The sequence below is a fragment of the Xyrauchen texanus genome, chromosome 41 (genome assembly GCF_025860055.1).
Source record: "Xyrauchen texanus isolate HMW12.3.18 chromosome 41, RBS_HiC_50CHRs, whole genome shotgun sequence".
Taxonomy (NCBI): Eukaryota; Metazoa; Chordata; class Actinopteri; order Cypriniformes; family Catostomidae; genus Xyrauchen; species Xyrauchen texanus.
Window position 1 is genome coordinate 13,160,424 of NC_068316.1, and position 21,806 is coordinate 13,182,229.

At 37.3% G+C, this 21,806-nt stretch overlaps 1 protein-coding gene and 1 long non-coding RNA gene across 2 annotated transcripts; one reads left to right on the plus strand and one right to left on the minus strand.

Moving 5' to 3' along the window:
* Positions 1–56: 56 nt before the first annotated feature.
* On the plus strand, positions 57–12,758 carry mcmdc2 (minichromosome maintenance domain containing 2). Its single transcript, XM_052114141.1, has 14 exons — positions 57–153; positions 427–557; positions 3,276–3,335; positions 3,511–3,706; positions 3,789–3,911; positions 5,270–5,371; positions 5,892–6,020; positions 6,109–6,343; positions 6,485–6,690; positions 6,833–6,996; positions 7,311–7,487; positions 7,647–7,786; positions 8,248–8,357; positions 8,603–12,758. The coding sequence occupies exons 1-14, from the start codon at positions 57–59 to the stop codon at positions 8,752–8,754; spliced, it is 2,022 nt and encodes a 673-aa protein (XP_051970101.1). The 3' UTR covers positions 8,755–12,758.
* LOC127634539 (uncharacterized) lies at positions 8,476–19,988 on the minus strand. Its single transcript, XR_007969352.1, has 6 exons — positions 19,895–19,988; positions 18,192–18,243; positions 13,563–13,608; positions 13,202–13,256; positions 12,765–12,819; positions 8,476–8,729 (listed from the first exon to the last, which is right to left on the minus strand). It is a non-coding gene; the product is annotated as an uncharacterized LOC127634539 (long non-coding RNA).
* Between the last annotated feature and the right edge of the window lie 1,818 nt (positions 19,989–21,806).

Here is a 21,806-nt window from a genome sequence, read left to right on the forward strand (position 1 = left end):
GTGCGCGAGCTTCCCGCCCAGCAGCAGACTCCGAGACGAAGCGGGACGTTTTGGAGATGGAGAGTCTACTTTCTCTAAAAGAAGCGATTGTAATTTATTTAGATAGAAGTGGTGGGTTACGGAAACTCGTGGAAGACTGTTACATCTTAAAAGGTTTGTTTATACGAATCTTAAGCGTTATCAGAGGCTTATTTGTCATTTACACACCTTTAATGGTTTACCTCAGTGGTCGCGAGGAAGCTACTTTTGTATTGCATTCACTTTAAAAATGAGTGTTACGCTACCTTTATTTAATTTTTTATTAATGTAACAACTAAAAAAGATTTTAAAAAATTTAACATTATACATTCGAACCAAAAGTATGAACACTATAATGTACATAACCATTTCCACAAATGAAAGAGGTAAGATAAACGTGTCTTTCAGGTGCACAGCAGATGGAGGCCGTGTATCGGTTCAGTTTTGATATAAATCCCTCTGATGTGCTTGAATTGGACGCCACACTGGGAGACTGTATATTACACGACCCCCTCAAAGCTGCCGTACTCTTTCAGTCTGTGAGTTACACAAATAATGAAGTATAATATTAACAATGTTTAGTATGGAAGCCCATTTCCGCATCATAAAAATAGATTCATAATTCTGAAATACAACGTCATAATAATGAGATGCTAAATCAAAATGATGAGATCCTAAGTTATAATTGAGATAAATATATTATAGTTATTGTAAAATAATTAAGACCTCTCAACAAGTTCTCTAAAAATTCCTTACAGTTATAAGTTATTTTTTTTTTGAACCCCCTTGAAAACGAGATGGTACATCTTAATGGGTTATTCCTAATTAAATCATTTCCAATTTAAAGTCGAAATTTTTAGCTAAAAAGTAAAAAAAATATATAAGATTAAAAGTCAGCCTACTGATGAGATAAAAAAAAAATATTACATAAGCAATCTCATAGTCTTCTCATGATTTAGTATCACAAAATAAGGACTATGCATCTCATTTAGTGTCTCAAAATTATGACTTAGCATCTCATTATGATTTATGAGTTTTTATCACATAATTTTGATTTACCAAACTTGTTTGGGTTTTTTTATGTGACAGAAATGGGCTTCCATAGTTGAGGCTCTTAACCCTCTAATTTATATACACTCACTGAGCACTTGATTATGAACACTATGGTCCTAATAAAGTGCCCATACTGGTCTTCTGCTGTTGTAGCCCATCCACATCAATGCACATGTGTATTTTGAGATGATATTCTGCTCACTACAATTGTACAGAGTGGTTATCTGAGTTACTGTAGCCTTTCTGTCAGCTCAAACCAGTATGGCCATTCTCCATTGTCCTTTCTCATCAACAAGGCTTTTCCATCCACAGAACTGCCGCTCACTCTGTTTTTTGTTTTGTGCACCATTCTGAGTAAATTCTATAGACTATTGTGCATGAAAATCCTAGGAAATCAGCAGTTACAGAAATACTTAAACCAGCCCGTCTGTCACCAACATTCATGCCAAATCAATGAGATCACATTTTTTTCACCATCTGATAGTTGATGTGAACATGAACTGAGGGTCCTGACCCATATCTGCGTGATTTGATGCATTGCACTACTGACACACGACTGGCTGGTTTGATAATTGCAAAAATATGTATGTGTACAGGCTGATATATATATATATCCATAGGACTCGATCAACTTACACTAGTAAGGCCCATACTCAGAGCCCAAATTTTCAAGCCTCCCCAATCAGGCTTTCCACTAAAGGAAAAGGACGAGCAGAGACAAAACCACAGACTACAATTTTAGTTATCAATTAAATTACTAAAACCATCTTGAGCTCAACATCAATGATAAAAAAAACACTTCAATGTGAATGAATCAGCCCAATGGGCATCGTTTAGTCAGTTCACATGGGCCGGCCACCCATACACTGGCCAAATATACAAAAAGAAAAGAAATATACTAACAAAAGGAAAATGCACAAAAAAAAAAAAAAAAGAGAGATAACTAAACAAGTTGGTTTCTTTCTTTGGTATTATGTCTTTAAATAAAACATCTCACCACTCAAATAATAAAACAAAATGAATACAAATCAAAACACTTCAAACCAACCAAACCCAAGATTACAATAATTATTTGCACCCACTCAACACCAACCAAAAGGACCAAAAAAAAACAAATAAACCACAATTAATCCACTCCGTAATTGAGCGGTATCAATGTAAAGCAAGACAAAGAAATGATACAACCAACCAAAATAAAATAAACAAACTAAATAGGTACACAATACAAAAACTAATAATGAGAATAACAAGATGGACAAACCAAAAAAACAAAACAATTTCAATTCACTTCCATTGCACACCCCCTTAAACAAAATACACAGACAACGAATAAACACAAATCAATGAGAGTACACCAGCGAATCGAGCGAACACTAGGTGGCGCCAAAATCAAGGGCCACGGGTGTAGCACATCCAACGTGAACGTTGTACAGGCAATAGCAAAGACATTCAAGGTAATCGCTCGCGTTCAATGCAATCACGAGCGTTCAAGGCAAAAATCCCGCGTTCCAAACTGGAAACGCTATGTAAGCCGCAGCAAAGCAGCAGCTGGCAACTTCTGCAAAACAAAAACATTTTCGTTTGCTTTCATCTCCAACCCCACTCCTCTCACATTTTTAAAATCACACAAACAGGGTAAGGGAAAAATAAAATTACCTTTCACGTGTATGACACTCACATACTCACTAGCAAAGCCTGGACGCACCCGACTAATCTAAAATTACACCAAATAATCACATTAATCAAACAGGTGAATTAAATTAAATTCCCACGAACACCCATATTCTAAGTTTATAATTCCCTCCCATCTATGAGCCTCCAATTTGATAAAACCTACCTTTCCCAAGGAGTGAAGGAGATACAAGACAAACAGGTCACATCGATACAATGCCATGAGGAAACTAACTCTCACCTGTGTTTTTATAGCTACGTGATTACCTGACGTGCCCACCCACTTTATGCAATCCGTGCGCTATTTTTAAAGGGGCCACTCAGAATAATGTTAAAGGGGTGATCCCACTACATATATATATATATATATATATATATATATATATATATATATATATATATATAATTTGAGGGAATATGCCATTTATTGAACTGAGCTTAACAGACCACACTGCAATATAAGTTCCATATTTACTATCTACTCTGTATATCAAACAATTGAGTGCAATTTACATTTTTTTTTTTTTTTTCAGGTTTGTTTTCTGTCCATAAAAACACTATCACTTATTGATCACGTAGAAACCGAAAGCCAGGTGAGAAACAGCATTGTGTGTAATTATATGTAGATTTATGTATGTAAACAATATACATTTTTAACAAAAATGTACTAAGCAATCACAGATGATATATAGAGACATAGCTGTACAACATATACTATATACATAAATAATTATATAGAATTTTTTTTAATTATTTTTTCATTTTTAGGTTAATGTTGTTTTAAAGCCAACACACTTGCCACCTTTTCCCAACTATTGTTTGGATCTCTCTAAGTTTCCCCGTGGGTATGGTCCAATGAGACCTTTAGCTTTGGAAGGCCTTGCAATTGCAATTACACGAGTCACCAAATACACACAAGGGGCCAGATTTCTCTGCTCAGAAGAGAAATGTCCGTGTTCAAGAGGTAGGTAACTTTTATTACCTTGCATTTTTCCATATGTAGGCTTTATTTGTAACTGTTGTCCCACCTACCAATTTGTCTAAAGGATATCATCACATCAGAGTTCATGTACCAGGTGCCACAGAGTCTGCTACAATCAGGAGTGATTTTATCTGTTTTCTCTGCTCATCTCCACTGAAAGAGGATGTGAAGTCTCGTGTTTTAGGGGGTGAGATAAAATTAAAATATACACTGGCTGCCAAAAGTTTGGAATAATGTACAAATTTTGCACTTATGGAAAGAAATTGGTACTTTTATGCACCAAAGTGGGATTCAACTGATCACAATGTATAGTCAGGACATTAAGAACATGAAAATTACTACTACAATTTACATTTGATTTTTAATAAAATGTCAATTATTTAAATACATTTTTATTCTTAAAATACTTAAAATAATTCTCATCAAAAAAATCCTCCATGTGCAGCAATGTCAGCTTTGCAGATCCTTGGCATTCTAGCTGTCTGTTGTCCAGATCAGGTGACATTTCACCCCACACTTCCTGTAGCACTTGCCATAGATGTGGCTGTCTTGTCGGGCACTTCACACACCTAACACTCTAGCTGATCCCACAAAATGGTGTTAAGATCCATAACACTCTTTTCCAATTATCTGTTGTCCAATGTGTTTCTTTGCCCACTTTTTCTTTGCGTTTTCTGTTAAAAAAAGTGGCTTTTTATTTGCAATTCTTCCCATAAGACCTGCACCCCTGAGTCTTCTCTTTACTGTACATGAAACTGGTGTTGAGTGTGTAGAATTCAATGAAGCTGTCAGTTGAGGACATGTGAGGCATCTATTGCTCAAACTAGAGACTCAAACTAAGACTGATGTACTTATCCTCTTGTTTAATTGTACATCTTCCAGATGTCCTTCGTCTTTAAAGAATGTATTGTACACCTTTGTATGAAATCTTCTGTTTTTTGGCAATTCTAAGTATATATAGCCTTCATTCCTCAAAACAATGATTGACTGATGAGTTTCAAGACAAAGTTGTTTCTTTTTTGGCATTTTTTACCTAATATTGACCTGAAGACATGCCAATCTATTGCATACTGTGGCAAAACAAAAACAAAAGACAATGTTAAGCTTAAATTAACAAACCAGATAGCTTTCAACTATATTTTATATAATGGCAAGTGATTTTCTAGTACCAAATTAGCAATTTAGCATGATTACGCAAGGATAAGGTGTTGGAGTGATGGCTGCTGGAAATGGGGCCTGTCGATCTGTCTTTTTTCAAATAGTGGTGGTGCAGTTTTTTTACATTAGTAATGTCCTGACTATACGTTGTGATCAGTTGAATGCCACTTTGGGGAATTAAAGTACCAATTTCCTTCCGAAACAGTAAAATCAGTAAATTATTCCAAACATTTGGCCGCCAATGTATATATATATTTTACTGTATTACAGACCTCACATAAGGAAATCGCAGTCATGTGAAAATACTTACAAAAATAGAGATAAAATATTTAAATGTGTAGAATGGTTCAATGTCAGTTTACTATTGTAGTTTTTTTTTGTATGCAGATAAACAGCTTGTTGAGCTCATTCATGTGAAGGCAGTGGATGTTTTGGGAGTTCATGAGGTTTCCTCCTTAAGATATCAATCTGTAACCCTTTTTCTAAGAGGTGGGCCTAAATGAGTTTTCATATCCCTAATTGTTCCCCCTTTTTTTCTCATGGTATTTCAATCAATCTTTACTTCTAAACCAGCCATTAGGAAATAATCCAGTTAGGTTCAAAATTGTCATGCCTGATTAACCTGGTTTTCATAGTCTTGTGAAAGAGCATAAAGTAAATAAACTGTTGAAAACACATCCAGTCAGTGTTAGATTGGGTGTTCCTGTCTCATGCAATAATATTCCTCCATTTACCAACTTGAGGCTGTAGTTTCTCTGGCCTGTAACATATTCTGTTGACCTAGTATTAGTAGGGAATTCAATACAGCAGGCTCCGGTTACTGAACATACATGTTAATAAATGTAAGGTACTCTCATTAGCTGGTACAAACCATAGTGGAGTCATTGTTTAAAAGAGCCTACAGTGTTTGACTTGGCAGCCATGTTGGCGGTGAGCATTTAAAAAAAATAAAAATAAGTGAAGACCAACCCCCAACTGTCAATTGTTTTGTTTCTCTTAACATTATTAGATGAACTGTGTAACTCTATGAGAATTGGTCATCTGTACCGAGTTGTGGGGATTCCAGCACATGTGCACCAGTGGCCTAGCATAACCTGGAGTGTAGAGGCTTGCAGTATCCAGCCATGGACCCCCAAATGTAAGGTCTTGTTTTGACTGATGTTATAAAAACAACCAGCTATATCCACAGCATGTCAAACTCATTTGCTCCTGACTGCTTCTCACAGGCCCCTGTCTGGTTAGCAACAACTTCCAAAACCTGCTGACAGCCTCAGCATGTTCCCCATGGAGGTTCACTGCAATTGTAGCCAACTCATTTGGTTCCCCTGTGATCCCTCCTGGACTCTACAACACACTGAAATTGGGGCTACTGCTTAGTTTGGTGCAAACTGATGGTAATCCAGATACCCCCAACCACCTGGATGTGCTTGCTCTAACCAGTGACACTCTAATCATTGACAGGTCCAGCTTTTTATAAATACGCACATACAGTTAGATCATGTTCAATCAAGATTTGTTTACGAGTTAAGTTTTTTCTGTTTTACTATAAACCATGCCACTCCACTAATGAATAATTTATATTGAGTGTTTATTCATTCACAGGTTGATGAGATATAGTTTGGGATTGGCCCAACGTGGAATTCATCACACAGTGACAGGAGAGCTGTTGGCTTCTCTGTCCAGAGATGAGTATGGAGTAGGTACCGCCAATATCCATGCCGGTTCAGCTCTGCTGGCAACTGGAGGAGTCTGTCTGCTGGGAGACCTCACATGCTACAAGAAAGACAAGATGGATATGCTTCAATCTGGTGCAAATTAATGACATACATTCAGGAATATTAATGTAAAGGATAATTATTGTGGACATTTCTATGAAGACAGACTTTGCATACATTTCAACCAATAAAGCAAACCTAAATACCTGTTTCTACTTGGCACATTGTCCTTCAGCTCTTGAAACCAGGACAGTGTCGGTTTTCATTCCCGCGAAAAAGTATGGTGATGATACAGACCAGCAGCTCTCCTTCCCCGTCCACTGCAACTTCTGGGCCCTAGCTAACGCTGCCTCCCCATCGAAGAAGACAGCCAGATGTGATGAGGTGCTGGGCTCTGTGGTGGGTTTACATCCAATCTTATAATCACTTCCTCAAAAAACAGATTGGAATTTTATAAGTATACATGCCAAAAGCCTATGATTACAAGTAAAAGGAATGCTTAGATGACCCCACCTCTTTATTTGGGAACAGAAACCAGAGGCAATGCAGTCTATTTTAGGAGTTTCTCATTGTGCTAATTTGTGTCAGTAGCCAAATCTCACCAGTGATCATTCTAGACAATGACTCAATTTTATTTGATATATTTTTTAAAGTAACAGATTTGCTTGTTTTAGTTAATATAACTGATCATCTATATATTCATATAAATGTAGGAAATGGGCTCAGTGCCCCTTCAGCTCGCAGAGGCGTTTGGACTCATGATCCAGTGTCGAGAAACAAGCAATCACCCACTCCTGTCCATGACAGTGCACATCTTAAAACAGGCTATCTACCCAGGAGAGCCGGTTTATCCAGCATGCATCCAATTTACCACACAGGACTACAAAGAGGTGCACAGACCCTTCAAATGGTCTCTTAATATTTAAAAATCTATATATTTTTTTAAAAGTTGTTTTAAGTGCTATTCAGTACTTGAGGATAGACTTAACATGAAAATAAGCTGTACTTTGTCACAGCATGTTTTTTCATGTGTTCCTATCTTTCCCCAGCTCTTGGCTTATGCAAGGGACTTGAAGGTGGCCATGAGTCCAGAGGCTGAGCGAATGATCCATGGCTATTATATGGCCAGCCGCAGAGTTCGTTCAGACTCACATGGCTCCTCTGTCTCTACCACATCCATCAAACTGCTGTAAGCATTGCCTATAAATTTGACCATTTGCAAACAGTAACGCTAGTCTGACTGAACCACTAGATGGCACCGTTATACAATGCATGCAAACAGCTCAGCACCTTCCACCATCCTGAGAAAAAAAAAAAAAAAGCCAACCAACTTTTAGTTAAGGCGTTTCTATATAAAAGATTTGTCAATGTTGCAGTCCAATGGTCTATTTAATGATAAAGCTCATGCTAGAATGTTTAAAGGCAGTTTTTACAATAAAAACAGGCTGCAAACTTACTTGGTAGCCTTTTCTCATCTAAATAAACACCGTATCATGGGGTATACTAAAATCTGGAGCAAGATAGATTTTGTAATGCAGGAAAGACACGTTTAAAATTGGTCAACAAAACTTACAGTAATCTTGCATTCTTTAGCAACTTTCATACAAAAGACATTTACACACAATGCATTTTTGTTTACTATTCTGGTAGGATTTCTCTGGCCCAGGCCCATGCTAAACTCAGCCTGAGAACACAAGTTCTAGAGGAAGATGCAGTCATTGCGGTACTCTTGTGCGAGAGTTCTTTCACCCTAAAACATGGTTCGTTTCACCAATATATTTTGAATTTAAACAAATTAACTACTAATACAAGTGTAAGTCCAGACAGAAGTTCTGAAATAATTACACGCAGTTAAGTAACACAAATCAGACATTTTTGCAATGAGAATTTATTTCAGTTGAAGATTTGAACAAAACCGAAGTCATGTTCACCTTTCAGCACCTCCTGTTACAGTGCATGATACTGAAGGTTTAGAAATGCAAGCAAATTTGTCATTGGAATGCAGGGGCCTCTGCGCTTGTTTTTCCACCCGATGCAGTTTTTCCCCATGCGCTCCATGACCTGGACTCCCTGCACAGACGAGACCTTACTTTGGAAGAACTCCGCAAGCAGATCTTGTATTATCTGCACACCTACACAAACATTGTAGAGGAGTAGATTAAGGTACTACACATACTCAATATTTACATTGAAGTAAATGCAAAACTCTGATGCATGTTTGTCTTTAATCATTTTAGCATTCACCATAAACTTTACATTTTGGAAGTGTTAAGGATTTTAAAACTTAAGGTCTCCACTTTTGTCCAGATACAGGTGGAAAAACTTCAATTCAATTCTAGCTCTGCCAACATGCACTCACCACAAATCAAATTGCACTGTTATATCACAGTCTAGACAAAGAGAACGGTTACATCTTAATCTGAAACCAAGATTAAAAGGGACCCAATTAAGCCCACATGCCATATAAACCCACTTCCGGTTTTATTTCGAAATCTAAAAAGACAGAAAATGCTAATATTTGTTGGTATCATAAGTTTTTATTTAGAGTCAATCAAACGTTTCATTCTTTAGTTATTTGGGAGCATACGCTACCACTGTTTGGCAGTCATTTTGGAAGTTGTGCCAAAACTAACTTTGAGGACCTCAAAGAGCGCAATTTTCCTGGAGTTAGAACTAATAACTAGGGAAGGAATGATACATTTTAAATTAAGAGATTAAAACAAATGATACAATACTTTGTATTTGAAAAAAGACAGATTTCAATAGTTTCTGGAGCCATTGCAGGACACTGCCAGAGTGATGCTCAAACAATGCAGTTTATAAAAAAAAAAAAACCACACACCCACACCACACACACACACACACACACACACACCTCTAAATTAAGGTTTATTTTCCACTGACCCCTAAATGTTTCTAATAAGGCCAATGAGCAAATAAACCACCGTTCCTCATTAAACCAAACTTACAAAAAAATGATTAGAAATTAAAAAGATAAAACTTACTTGTTAGGAGGCGTTTTAGTAAAATGTAAAGCATTTACATTTTTAAAAGCATAGTGCTTAAGAAACCATTTGTTATAAATCCACTCTAGATCTAGACATTTGAGGTTAAAGTAACTTGATTTCATTTATCTTGAAGTTTATCAAAAAATATGACAGAGTGTTAAGATTAATCATTGATTTAACTCATTTTATTGGAAGGCTGTTACCTTAAGAAAAAATAACTAGATTTGGGTGGGCTTTATTGGGTCACTTCCCCTAAACATTTAAAACAAAGACATTTTGGATATCAAAGTTTGTTTGGGTAGGAACCTCATTTTTTGTTAGATCATATTCAAATTTGAAATGTAAATTTAGACTTGTGGCTTTGAGAACATTTCATTTCTGGGTTGTCTTGGCACTTTTTTTTTTAATTTAAAATAAAAAATTCAGCACAAAATATTTCCATTACTATAAACTTCAGCATCTCTTAATTTTAATTGACACTGGAAATTAAATACAACTGCGTCCATACTCCAAAGGGTCCAGTAATTACAACCATTTAAGTTAATGTCATTTTCATGGTTTGTGCTTAAAAAGGGGGGTGCATCAACAGGTTAAACAAACCCTCAAATCTCGAACTGATTGACAAATTCACTTGCAAAATGGATTGCTGTGAAACGTATGCCAATGATGGGCTTATGTTCAATAATATGGTAGTAAACAATGCACGCGCATATATATCTCAAATTGAAATATCTAAAATTATCATTATCTATTGAATTATTTCAGGACACCATGTAATTCAATTAATTGACAGCCCCAATAAATTAATATATATATATATAAAATCCTTTAAAGTGAGGTACTGGGAAGTCAGTAATTCTCTTGCTTCAAATAGTCAAGTGTCAACAACTCAATCATGTCTGATGGGTAAACGGCGATAATGTGAACATCATGGCATTAGGCAGAACTAATGGCACCCAACAGCTCGTTCAATATGAATCACAATATCATTTCTCAATAACAGTGATAAGGGTTTTAAACATTTATGATACATTACAGCTACGACTGCACAATTAATCGAAACCACGATATGACCTTTTACAAAGGCTGCGAATTAAATAAATTAGTCTGCTCCCTTCAAAAGTTTTTGAGCGACTCAGTCCAGACAATATTAAATTAGCGCATTGTTAGTGTTTTCAGAGCAGTTCTGTGCTCCACAAATCCCTCTCATGCTTAAAGTAACAGAAGTGCTCGGAGTTCACTGCGCTAAACGCTTTACACTAAACTGGAGCGTCCTGCATGAAGCTTTTTATTATTATTATCATCATCATCATCATCTGCGGTAGCAGCATCTCAGTCTCCGCAAGGCACAGGTATCATGTCGCAGAATACAAGATGGGGTGTAATTCAAACATATTTATGAAAAGATTGCTGAGCAAACAGCATTAACAGTAACACCCGTAGAGTCCTCTTCTCCTGTCATTTGTTTACCTCACAAGAGAGCGTCACCCTTATTACACTCCCTGCGGAAACAAGTTAAAGCAGGTCTAATAAGTTCAACTTCAGTTTGACATTAAGCCTCATTCTTTAGGACTCTTATATACAGTAAAGAATAGTTTGTATAAGCCTACTAGTTAAGCCCTAGAATAAAGTAACATTTATATTTTGCATATACTGAAAAACTTATGTTGATGATTAGTGGGCTGAGATCCTGTCACAAAATGGACAACACATACAAGGTGGATGGTAACATTTGGATAAAAAGACTAACTATTTATACATTTATTTGTTTGTGGGTGAACTGCAAAAAGGTCTCAGTCTGGTTCTTTTAAAGAGGGCTCAAAACCCCAGTAGCCTTTTTGTAGTTGAACATGTGGAAAACAGAACAATCATAAATCGCAGTTCAAAACGCAATATTTTCTCGAAATAGTGTAAGTCACGGACTAATGTTCAGGGCACAGCCATCAGTTAATTGCATTAAAGCAGAAATTGCAGAAAACAATTGGCTGTGTGTGTGTGACATTGCAATGGTTGAAAGGGACACAAATAATAGAGCCAAAATTGTACGTCTATAGGATGTGAACAAGACTTTTCACCATGCAGTCATAATTATACAATTATCTTGCGTCCTACATATTTTTATATTATCTGGGACTGAGGGGTCTTAGATATTCAACTGCAGCCATCCCACTAATCTGCCACGTAACAATTGAGCAAAACCAAAAACAACGGTAGATCTACAACATTAGGTTAATATCAGCTCACAAACAAGCTAGGTAACGTTATAATAGCTAACGTTGCGGACTCGTGAAAAAATATCGTTATAATTGTCATGACCAATTTATTAATGACTCCACATCATCTGTATTTAAGAGTAAATAATCACTTAATCCAATGCTTAAAGTGAATAAAATAGCCTTGCCACTGCCAGCCTACTTTGAGTTCCACAACTAATGAAGCAATTCAAACTCCCCTGGACTGGTGTGTGTAAAGAGGTAAAGCAGGCAGTGGACCAAACCACTGTGGTACAAGGGAGGGGGGACTCAGTGTTTTTTAAAAACAATTTTTTTGGCCCGTTTGTTTAGTTTTACCAAGTTATTAAAGTATATTTAAAATTATATTTTTAACAATACATTGCATGGCTTTTAATGCCCCAGCAAGTTGTTGCTCACTCTTTCTGCAGCAACTCTTGAGCACTTCAACATTTTTTATCCTAGCTGAAGAACCTTTGTTTCAATCAATAAAAGATAATCAGCCTATGTTGTAGTTTCAAGTTAAAAATATTAATATTGACTAAAGCGAGTTTGTTTATTTGACATCAAAACTAAGTGCAAAAGGTGAACATTCATTTATTTGTACAGTTTTTTATTTCTTAAATATTATAGAGGAAGTTTCATAGACTTGGCAAATTCTTTTTTCCAGAAGTTTGTAGGTACAGACATCCACTGGGACGTTCTTGGCAGTATTTCTGAGGCTTTTATATTGTTCATTTCAATATGGGAATTATGTTGTAATGACCCAAATTAAACATATCATACACTTTGGCCATAATGTCCAGCCCTAGTTTCAACACTCAAATCTAGTCTAAACGATAAATAGCAAAAATACAAAATGTATTAACATGGGTAAATTGCATGAAACACATTTAGAGCAAAAGGGAACATCTAAGTGCACAATTACCCATCTTCATTAAGATGCAACTCAGGTCATCCTTTTCTAGTGGCAATCCTTTGATCTGGTGGGGGATAGGATCAATACATTAGTATTATAATATAATTATTTTACTGCAAGTGAGGTATTGGGTAGCCAGTAAATCTGCTCTTGCTTCAGGTAGTCACAGTGTCAACAACCCAATCTGGTCTGATGGGTAAACGGCGATAATGTGAACATCATCATTGCATTAGGCAGAACTGATGGCACCCAACAAGAAAATTATCCTCCTAGTAATCTTTTTCAGTTTCAACACCCTAATCTAGTCTAAATGACAAATAGCAAAAATACAATATTCATCATGGCTATAAATCAACTACAGGTGGAGCATTAACAACCCGTAACATGGGTAAATTGCATTAAACGCATTTAGAGCAAAAGGGAACGTATAAGTGCACAATAATTACCCATCTTCATTAAGATGCAACTCAGGTCACCCTTTTCTAGTGGCAATCCTTTGATCTGGTGGGGGACAGGATCAATACATTAGTATTATAATAGATTTATTTTACTGCAAATGGGGTATTGGGTAGACATTAACTCTGCTCTTGCTTCAGATAAGTCACAGTGTCAACAACCCAATCTGGTCTGATGGGTAAACGGCGATAATGTGAACATCATCATTGCATTAGGTAGAACTGATGGCACCCAACAGCTCACAAGACAAGTTGTCTCCTTGTAATCTTAATTTATTTTAGATAAAGTAATAATGCAAATCTAACATGTGTTGAGCTGAAACATTTTTTTTTTTTAAGTTTAGCTTCTTACCTTTACAATGGTACTCTCCATAGGCAGAAGCAATCATCTTCATCTACTGGTAAAAAAAGAAAGAAATGGATACAAAGTAAATGAAAAGAGCCATCATAATGACAAGGGAACGAATGGACCTATAAAAAAAAAATATATATATATATATATATTACACAACTCGAGTCACACTTTTGTAGTGGCAATCCTTTGGTATTATAATTTTTACTGCAAGTGAGGTATTGGGTAATCAGTAACTGCTCTTGCTTCAGATAGTCACAGTGTCAACAACCCAATCTGGTCTGATGGGTAAACGGCGATAATGTGAACATCATCATTGCATTAGGCAGAACTGATGGCACCCAACAAGACAATGAACATCCTAGTATTCGTATTCAGTTTCAACTAGGGCTGGATAATAATTCAATATGCATCACAACATAATTTCTCAATAACAGTGATAAGCATTTTTAAACACATTTCCGATGCATTACAGCCTTTGTTACTGATTTGGCCCGTTTTACTAGGTTATTCAAGTGTATAATATAAAATTATATTTTTAATACATGCATGGTTTTTAATGCACCAGCAAGTTTTTGTTGCTCACTCTTTCTGCAGCAACTCTTGAGCACTTCAATATTCTTTATCCTAGCTGAAGAACCTTTGTTTCAATCTATAAAAAGATAATCAGCCTATGTTGTAGTTTCAAGTTAAAAATATTCATATTGACAAAGGAGAGTAATGTTTTTGACATCAAGAGTAAGTGCAAATAAAATGTGAACATTCATTTGTACAGTTTTTATTTCTTAAATATTATATAGGAGGAAAAGGAGACTTGGCCAACTCTTTCCAGAAGTTTGTAGGTACAGACATCAGTTGTGGACGTTCTTGGCAGTATTTCCGAGGCTTTTATATTGAAATTATATTGTATCGCCCTAAATTAAATATTCATATTGTCCAGCCCTAGTTTCAACACTCAAATCTAGTTTAAACTATAAATAGCAAAAAAATACAAAATTTATTAATAGCCCAGTCTGGTAACATGGGTAAATTGCATGAAACTCATTTAGAGCAAAAGGGAACGCATAAGTGCAAAATAATTACCCATCTTCATTAAGATGAAACTCAGGTCATCCTTTTCTAGTGGCAATCCTTTCATCTGGTGGGGGGATAGGATCAATACATCAGTATTATAATATAATTTTTACTGCAAGTGGGGTATTGGGTAGTCAGTAACTGCTCTTGCTTCAGATAGTCACAGTGTCAACAACCCAATCTGGTCTGATGGGTAAACGGCGATAATGTGAACATCATCATTGCATTAGGTAAAACTAATGGCACCAAACAGCTCACAAGACAAGTTGTCTCCTAGTAATCTTAAATTTATTTTAGATAAAAGTAATAACTAGGGATGCACCGATAGCAATTTTCTTGGCCGATTTCGATTTCCGATTTTTTGCAAGTGTGACCTGCCGATACAGATTTTTTTCCCAATTCTCTAATAACTATTATTGACCACATATACAAACAAAATCTACCTTTCAATGCTAATTTTATTTTCATAATAAAATTATTAAACATTACAATTTCCCCCAAACTGCACTAAGTTACAGGATCTTCTCTCACAACTCAAAATAAAGTGCTCTGTGACTAGAAAGAGGTAGAAATAACAATTAACTGCAAAGGAGTTGCTTTATATAATAGATGTAATTTCCCACCATTTTTATAAATGGACCTTTTTCCTCTTTATTACTCGTCTAACAAAACAATTCCAAAAGATCTGAAAAACTGAAGTGTCCAATACACTCAACTTACGTTAGATGTCCAAATAGCAGTTGTAAAACTGAGCACTGCTTCGGGAACAGCTTGTAACCATATCTGTCAACACTCCCGTTTTTCCCGGGAGTCTCACATTTTGTTATTTCTCCAAAAAAAAAAAACTCCCGTAATTTGTATGGCCCAAACCACGTTATATGAATAATCACATCAATATATTATTCCAAGGTGGTCCAGTTGCCAGATCTTGAATGAAACGCGTCCTACTCACACAATCAACACATCATACAAATCATTTATGACCACAATCTGGCAACCTACAACCCATTTGCGCGGTTGATATCTGCGAAGGTAGTAGACGCGGGATGTTAAATCAAGCATCACTGGTAGATGGGAATGCATGCATGCATACATGCATACATACACCTAAAGGATTATTAGGAACACCTGTTCAATTTCTCATTAATGCAATTATCTAATCAACCAATCACATGGCAGTTGCTTCAATGCATTTAGGGGTGTGGTCCTGGTCAAGACAATCTCCTGAACTCCAAACTGAATGTCAGAATGGGAAAGAAAGGTGATTTAAGCAATTTTGAGCGCGGCATGGTAGTTGGTGCCAGACGGGCCGGTCTGAGCATTTCACAATCTGCTCAGTTACTGGGATTTTCACGCACAACCATTTCTATGGTTTACAAAGAATGGTGTGAAAAGGGAAAAACATCCAGTATGCGGCAGTCCTGTGGGCGAAAATGCCTTGTTGATGCTAGAGGTCAGAGGAGAATGGGCTGACCGATTCAAGCTGATAGAAGAGCAACTTTGCCTGAAATAACCACTCGTTACAACCGAGGTATGCAGCAAAGCATTTGTGAAGCCACAACATGCACAACCTTGAGGCGGATGGGCTACAACAGCAGAAGACCCCACCGGGTACCACTCATCTCCACTACAAATAGGAAAAAGAGGCTACAATTTGCAAGAGCTCACCAAAATTGGACAGTTGAAGACTGGAAAAATGTTGCCTGGTCTGATGAGTCTCGATTTCTGTTGAGACATTCAGATGGTAGAGTCAGAATTTGGCGTAAACAGAATGAGAACATGGATCCATCATGCCTTGTTACCACTGTGCAGGCTGGTGGTGGTGGTGTAATGGTGTGGGGGATGTTTTCTTGGCACACTTTAGGCCCCTTAGTGCCAATTGGGCATCGTTTAAATGCCACGGCCTACCTGAGCATTGTTTCTGACCATGTCAATCCCTTTATGGCCACCATGTACCCATCCTCTGATGGCTACTTCCAGCAGGATAATGCACCATGTCACAAAGCTCGAATCATTTCAAATTGGTTTCTTGAACATGACAATGATTTCACTGTACTAAAATGGCCCCCACAGTCACCAGATCTCAACCCAATAGAGCATCTTTGGGATGTGGTGGAACGGGAGCTTCGTGCCCTGGATGTGCATCCCACAAATCTCCATCAACTGCAAGATGCTATCCTATCAATATGGGCCAACATTTCTAAAGAATGCTTTCAACACCTTGTTGAATCAATGCCACGTAGAATTAAGGCAGTTCTGAAGGCGAAAGGAGGTCAAACACAGTATTAGTATGGTGTTCCTAATAATCCTTTAGGTGAGTGTATATACATACATACAAACACACTGCCATTTCAAAAGTTTAGGGTCACTTGACTGAAACGTTTCTCATGATCTTAAAAATCTTTTGATCTGAAGGCGAATGCTTAAAATGTTTGAAATTCATTTTGTATAATTTTGCCACCATATTTATTTCATTACAAAACTAAAATTATTTTTAAATTGATGACTTGGACCAAATAATAAAGAAAAGCAGCCAAAAAGCATCCTGGGTTTCTTGATACCTCAAGAAGTTGGTTGGAGTACATGTCTTTTTAAATTCTAGGCAAAGGGTGACTACTTTGAAGATGCTAAAATATAACAGTTATATATATATATATATATATATACACACAGATGGAAGAATTGAATTTCATATCCCGAAGCCATACCGACAATGCCCAAGGCTTTTGCAATGTGTGTTCCACTGATTTTAATATCGGACTCGGTGGGAAAATTTACGTTACTCAGCACATTAAATCACAACGGCACAATTTGTATAGTATTTAGCCTGTCTCTGCCATCCAGCACCCCACTTCCCCTCTCCCGGATTTGTGTACCCAAATGTTGACAGATAACAGGCTGTGTGTGTGACATGACAAGAGATTAAACAACTCGGCAACGAGACGTCGGAAAATACCACCTACACTGTATAGAGGAAAATTCAGATTTCTGAAGCCTCTGTCCTCAACTATGGAGAACAGCTGGTCATCCAGGGCCATGAATTCCATCATTTTCCTCTTATTGCTTTGGTCTTTTCGCTGCTCATTCCAAGGAATGATAGGAGAGGCTGCTGACTTGTGGCTGTCTCTGAGCTCTGGCTAGCATTAGCCGCTTTCCCTTTTTAGCTTTTTTAAAATGGGCATTTTCAGCTGGGTGATGGTGTTATAAATGTCTAATTCGGTTTGTTGATCCGAAAGTTATTGTGGTGGTTCCCCCACGGTTTAATTTGGCCATACAATTATTACACATTTCGAACTTTGTATTCTTCACAGTGAAGATCTTCCACGCCAATGAAATGTTTACGTGCGGCTGTGACGTTACTGCCTGCGCCGCTGGCAACAAAACGGACCGGGTTGGAATCAAAAGACGTGAGGCTGACGCCGGTTACCGGTCCGGGCAAAGCATGTGGAAAATCTGCTAATTCCGGTCCCTGGCCGGTCGATCGGTGCATCTCTAGTAATAACGCAAATTAAGTTAGTTGAAAAAAATTAAAAATGAATTAGTTTAGCTTCTTACCTTTACAATGGTCCTCTCCATTGGCAGAAGCAATCATCTTAATCTGGCGCAACTGGTCAAAAAAAAAAGAAAAAAGGATACCAGTAAATGTAAAGAGCCATCATAATAAGGGAATGCACAAACCACCAAAATGTGACCATAAATTACCCATCATACCAAAAGGCTATTGATTTTGTGCTACCTCAAAAAAGCAGCACTAAGGGGAAAGCCAATAAATGAAAAGCTCAATTATACCTCAAACAGAGAACTGATGAACTGGAGGTCAAAAAGGCACATGTAACAGTAGTAGATCCTCCCACACAAGGCCTGGGCAATGCTAGTTCAACTCAAAGTCAGAACATTTACCAAGACCACAGACTCTCAAAGTGAATCTAAGCCCCAATTACCCAATCCAGGCCATGAATAAACCATTCCCAAACCAGTAAGTTCACACAAGGGACAGCAGACCTACACCGGACAGCGCTAAGTCCTGCAGACAGCAGAGCAAAAGGCAAAGGGGCTATTTATCACTGGAACACACCTAACATTTATAACAGTCCTGCTGTGATGCTTACATTTTCTAGGATAATTCATGATTACAGCATTAACGGACAAGATCAATGTTGTAGAAAGGTTCAAAATTGTATGCGGTCCTGCTTCACCCTCTCCGAACGAGATTCGAACCGGTGCCACAGCCTCTGGAATCATTCGGAAGTGCGCCTCTTGAGACCAGGGGAGTAGTGTTTACACACGGCACAGCTACCTACCAACTCGCTACTGTTACACTAGCCTCCTAAACCTCACTCCAACCCGGGTCACGGCACAACCAGTCCTGCTCGACCCGCTCCGAAAGGGCGTGGGAGGCAGGCGCGCTAAAGAGGCTAAAGGCTACAGCCTCTATTATCAGTCACTAGTGCATCTCTTGAGGCAAGGGGTGTGAGGTGCAGACACCGTAATGGTAGCCAGCTGTGCAATGGCAATATACACAATTGCTCAAACAGACCTGTATTCCTTGTCAGGCACAGTTGGACTTCAAGATACCCTTTGCAACAATTTAATATTTCAGCATCCACTTTTAGTGGTCAAAAGAATCCAGAGGAAAACTACAGGATAGTGATTTCATAACATATCCAAATCTAAGTGCTAAGTTTACAAATCCATTCATCCAACTAAAACCATATAAGTAACAAATGAGCCCTGCATATTTACACATTTGTAAAAGATGTTTTCATTAGATAGAAAACTTGATAACATAACCACATAGTTGAACTATTTAACAGTAGTACAGTTTTATATATATACATACCACCTACACTGTATAGAGGAAATTTCAGATTTCTGAAGCCTCTGTCCTCAACTATGGAGAACAGCTGGTCATATATATATATATATATATATATATATTAACGGGCCTTATAAGTCATTATGAAAGACGAATTAGGTGGTGCAAATCCTTCGAAATCTTTTTCATAAAAAGACTACTGATCCATCCACCGGAACACCGAGACGTCAAGACGTTTTGTACAATTAAGCAATCGTTTAATCTGTAAATTAAATTTTTTTTAGACGAACCACGTGGGCAAACCAGAATGCAAAAATCTCCAACTTGCTTTTAACCACGTGTAGATCAACGCCTCATAAACACTTAAGTCTGTTAAGAAATACATGTAGATTATATCGGTACTATTACGTGACTGTATTTTTTAAAAGGAAATATAATTTACCTTAGTTACACTGGTGCAACGTGCAGCACGTGAAACCAGCTCCTTCCACCATTGGGAAGAAAAGGAAGTTGCGCTTGCGTTCTTTGCTTTTTAATGGAACTTCTAGAGTACGCACATGCGTATTGGCCTTTTTCATATTAATCGGAAACTACGTCACTGCAGGATAAAGCTACTTCCGCGATATTTTTTTATTTTCAACTTTAATAAACCTTTTCAAATAACAAACAGGCATTATCATTGTTAAACACATCAACAATAATTCCAAGCAGAATATCATAAACAAGAAAAATAATAAAAAATAAAATAAAAAAAATAATACCAAAACATGTAAAGCAAATTATAACCTAGATTAAATTACATTTCAGGGGGGTTAATCCATGTATGTTGCCAATAATTTAGATAGTTTTAAGGCACACCTCTTTTGTAATTGCTTTAAGGATTGAAATACAATTTTAAAATCATATTTAAATGCATCAAAGCATGGAGAAACTTTAACAAATTTACATTTATGTGAATAAAACTTGGCTACAATCAACATATTATTAAACAAAAATGTAACCTCTTTGTTTTACATAAAGACACAAAATTTAACAATGTGATAGTCAAAGGCAGGTATTACATTTTTTGTCTTCAACTACTCATACAGTCTGTCTCATTTACATTTATGCATTTGGCAGACGCTTTTATCCAAAGCGACTTACAGTGCACTTATTACAGGGACAATCTCCCAGAGCAACCTGAGTTAAGGGCCTTGCTCAAGGGCCCAACAGCCCTTGTGCCCTTGAGTGGTGCTGGGGCTTGAATCCCCAACCTTCTGGTCAGTAACCATGAACCTCAACCACTGAGCCACCACTGCCTATTGAGACCGTTGTCTCAAAAGGATACAGTTGTAGAAAATATGTTCGTGAGATTCAATATCATTTTGACAGAATGTACGTAGGCTACATTACTGTCCAAATTAAATCTTACTCTTACTTTGCGGCTATTATTTTGTGGATACCTCTTCTGTATGGTGTGTAATGTACACATAAATTATTCATCATATTTTCCCAAATGATTCGGCTACTCTGTCTGCAGTCTTTTTTTGAGTTTATATGCTCAAATGCAGCGCTGGTGTGGTTTCTTGCAGCTCCCATCTCATTAGCAAATGAAATCATTGCGTCTCCGTATCAAAGCTTTATCCCAGTGCTATGCAAAAATACACTGTCATTATTGAACCCAATAATGTAAAAAACATTATAAATGTAAGTATAAAAAAAGCAAGTATAAATCTCAAGTGTATTTACCCATTTTCAAAAATACACAATGTACATTAACCTCACCATCCCAGTAACAGAACAACAAAGAACAACAAGGAACTGTGAAATAAACAATGCATTTTATACAGACTCTAACAATATTAACGTGTGCAAAGTGGAGTAAACACTACATCGGATTTTACTGCGCGGATTTACATAGTGTAATGTTGTTACAGTTACATTACTAGGTTCACAATGTTCAGTGTTATGTTAGTTAATAATTGTAATGTTGTGTTTATACTTCATTGGGGGGGTGAGAGGCAGCGCGAGACAAGAGCTAGACGGCAGTGATATGGAGTGTAAAGGCGTGGGTAGCCCTGTATTTGTGAAGTGTTCAATAAACAATAAAAAAGTTCAGTTGTTTTGGTGTTAAATGAGAAACGCTACATTTGGTGTCAGAAGTGACGAACTTAGCGCAAATTCAAACTGGACCGCAATTGACGCTAAAGCTGCGTACACACTGCCAGCGACATCGCGCGCGACAGCGACTCCATCCCATTCATTTTCAATGAGAGCACAGCGACTTCAGGCGACACGAGCTGTCGCGACCGTTGGCGACTAGATGAGGGCGTGTCCAGCGACGCGACAAAGTTGAGACAAGTTCAACTTTGTTC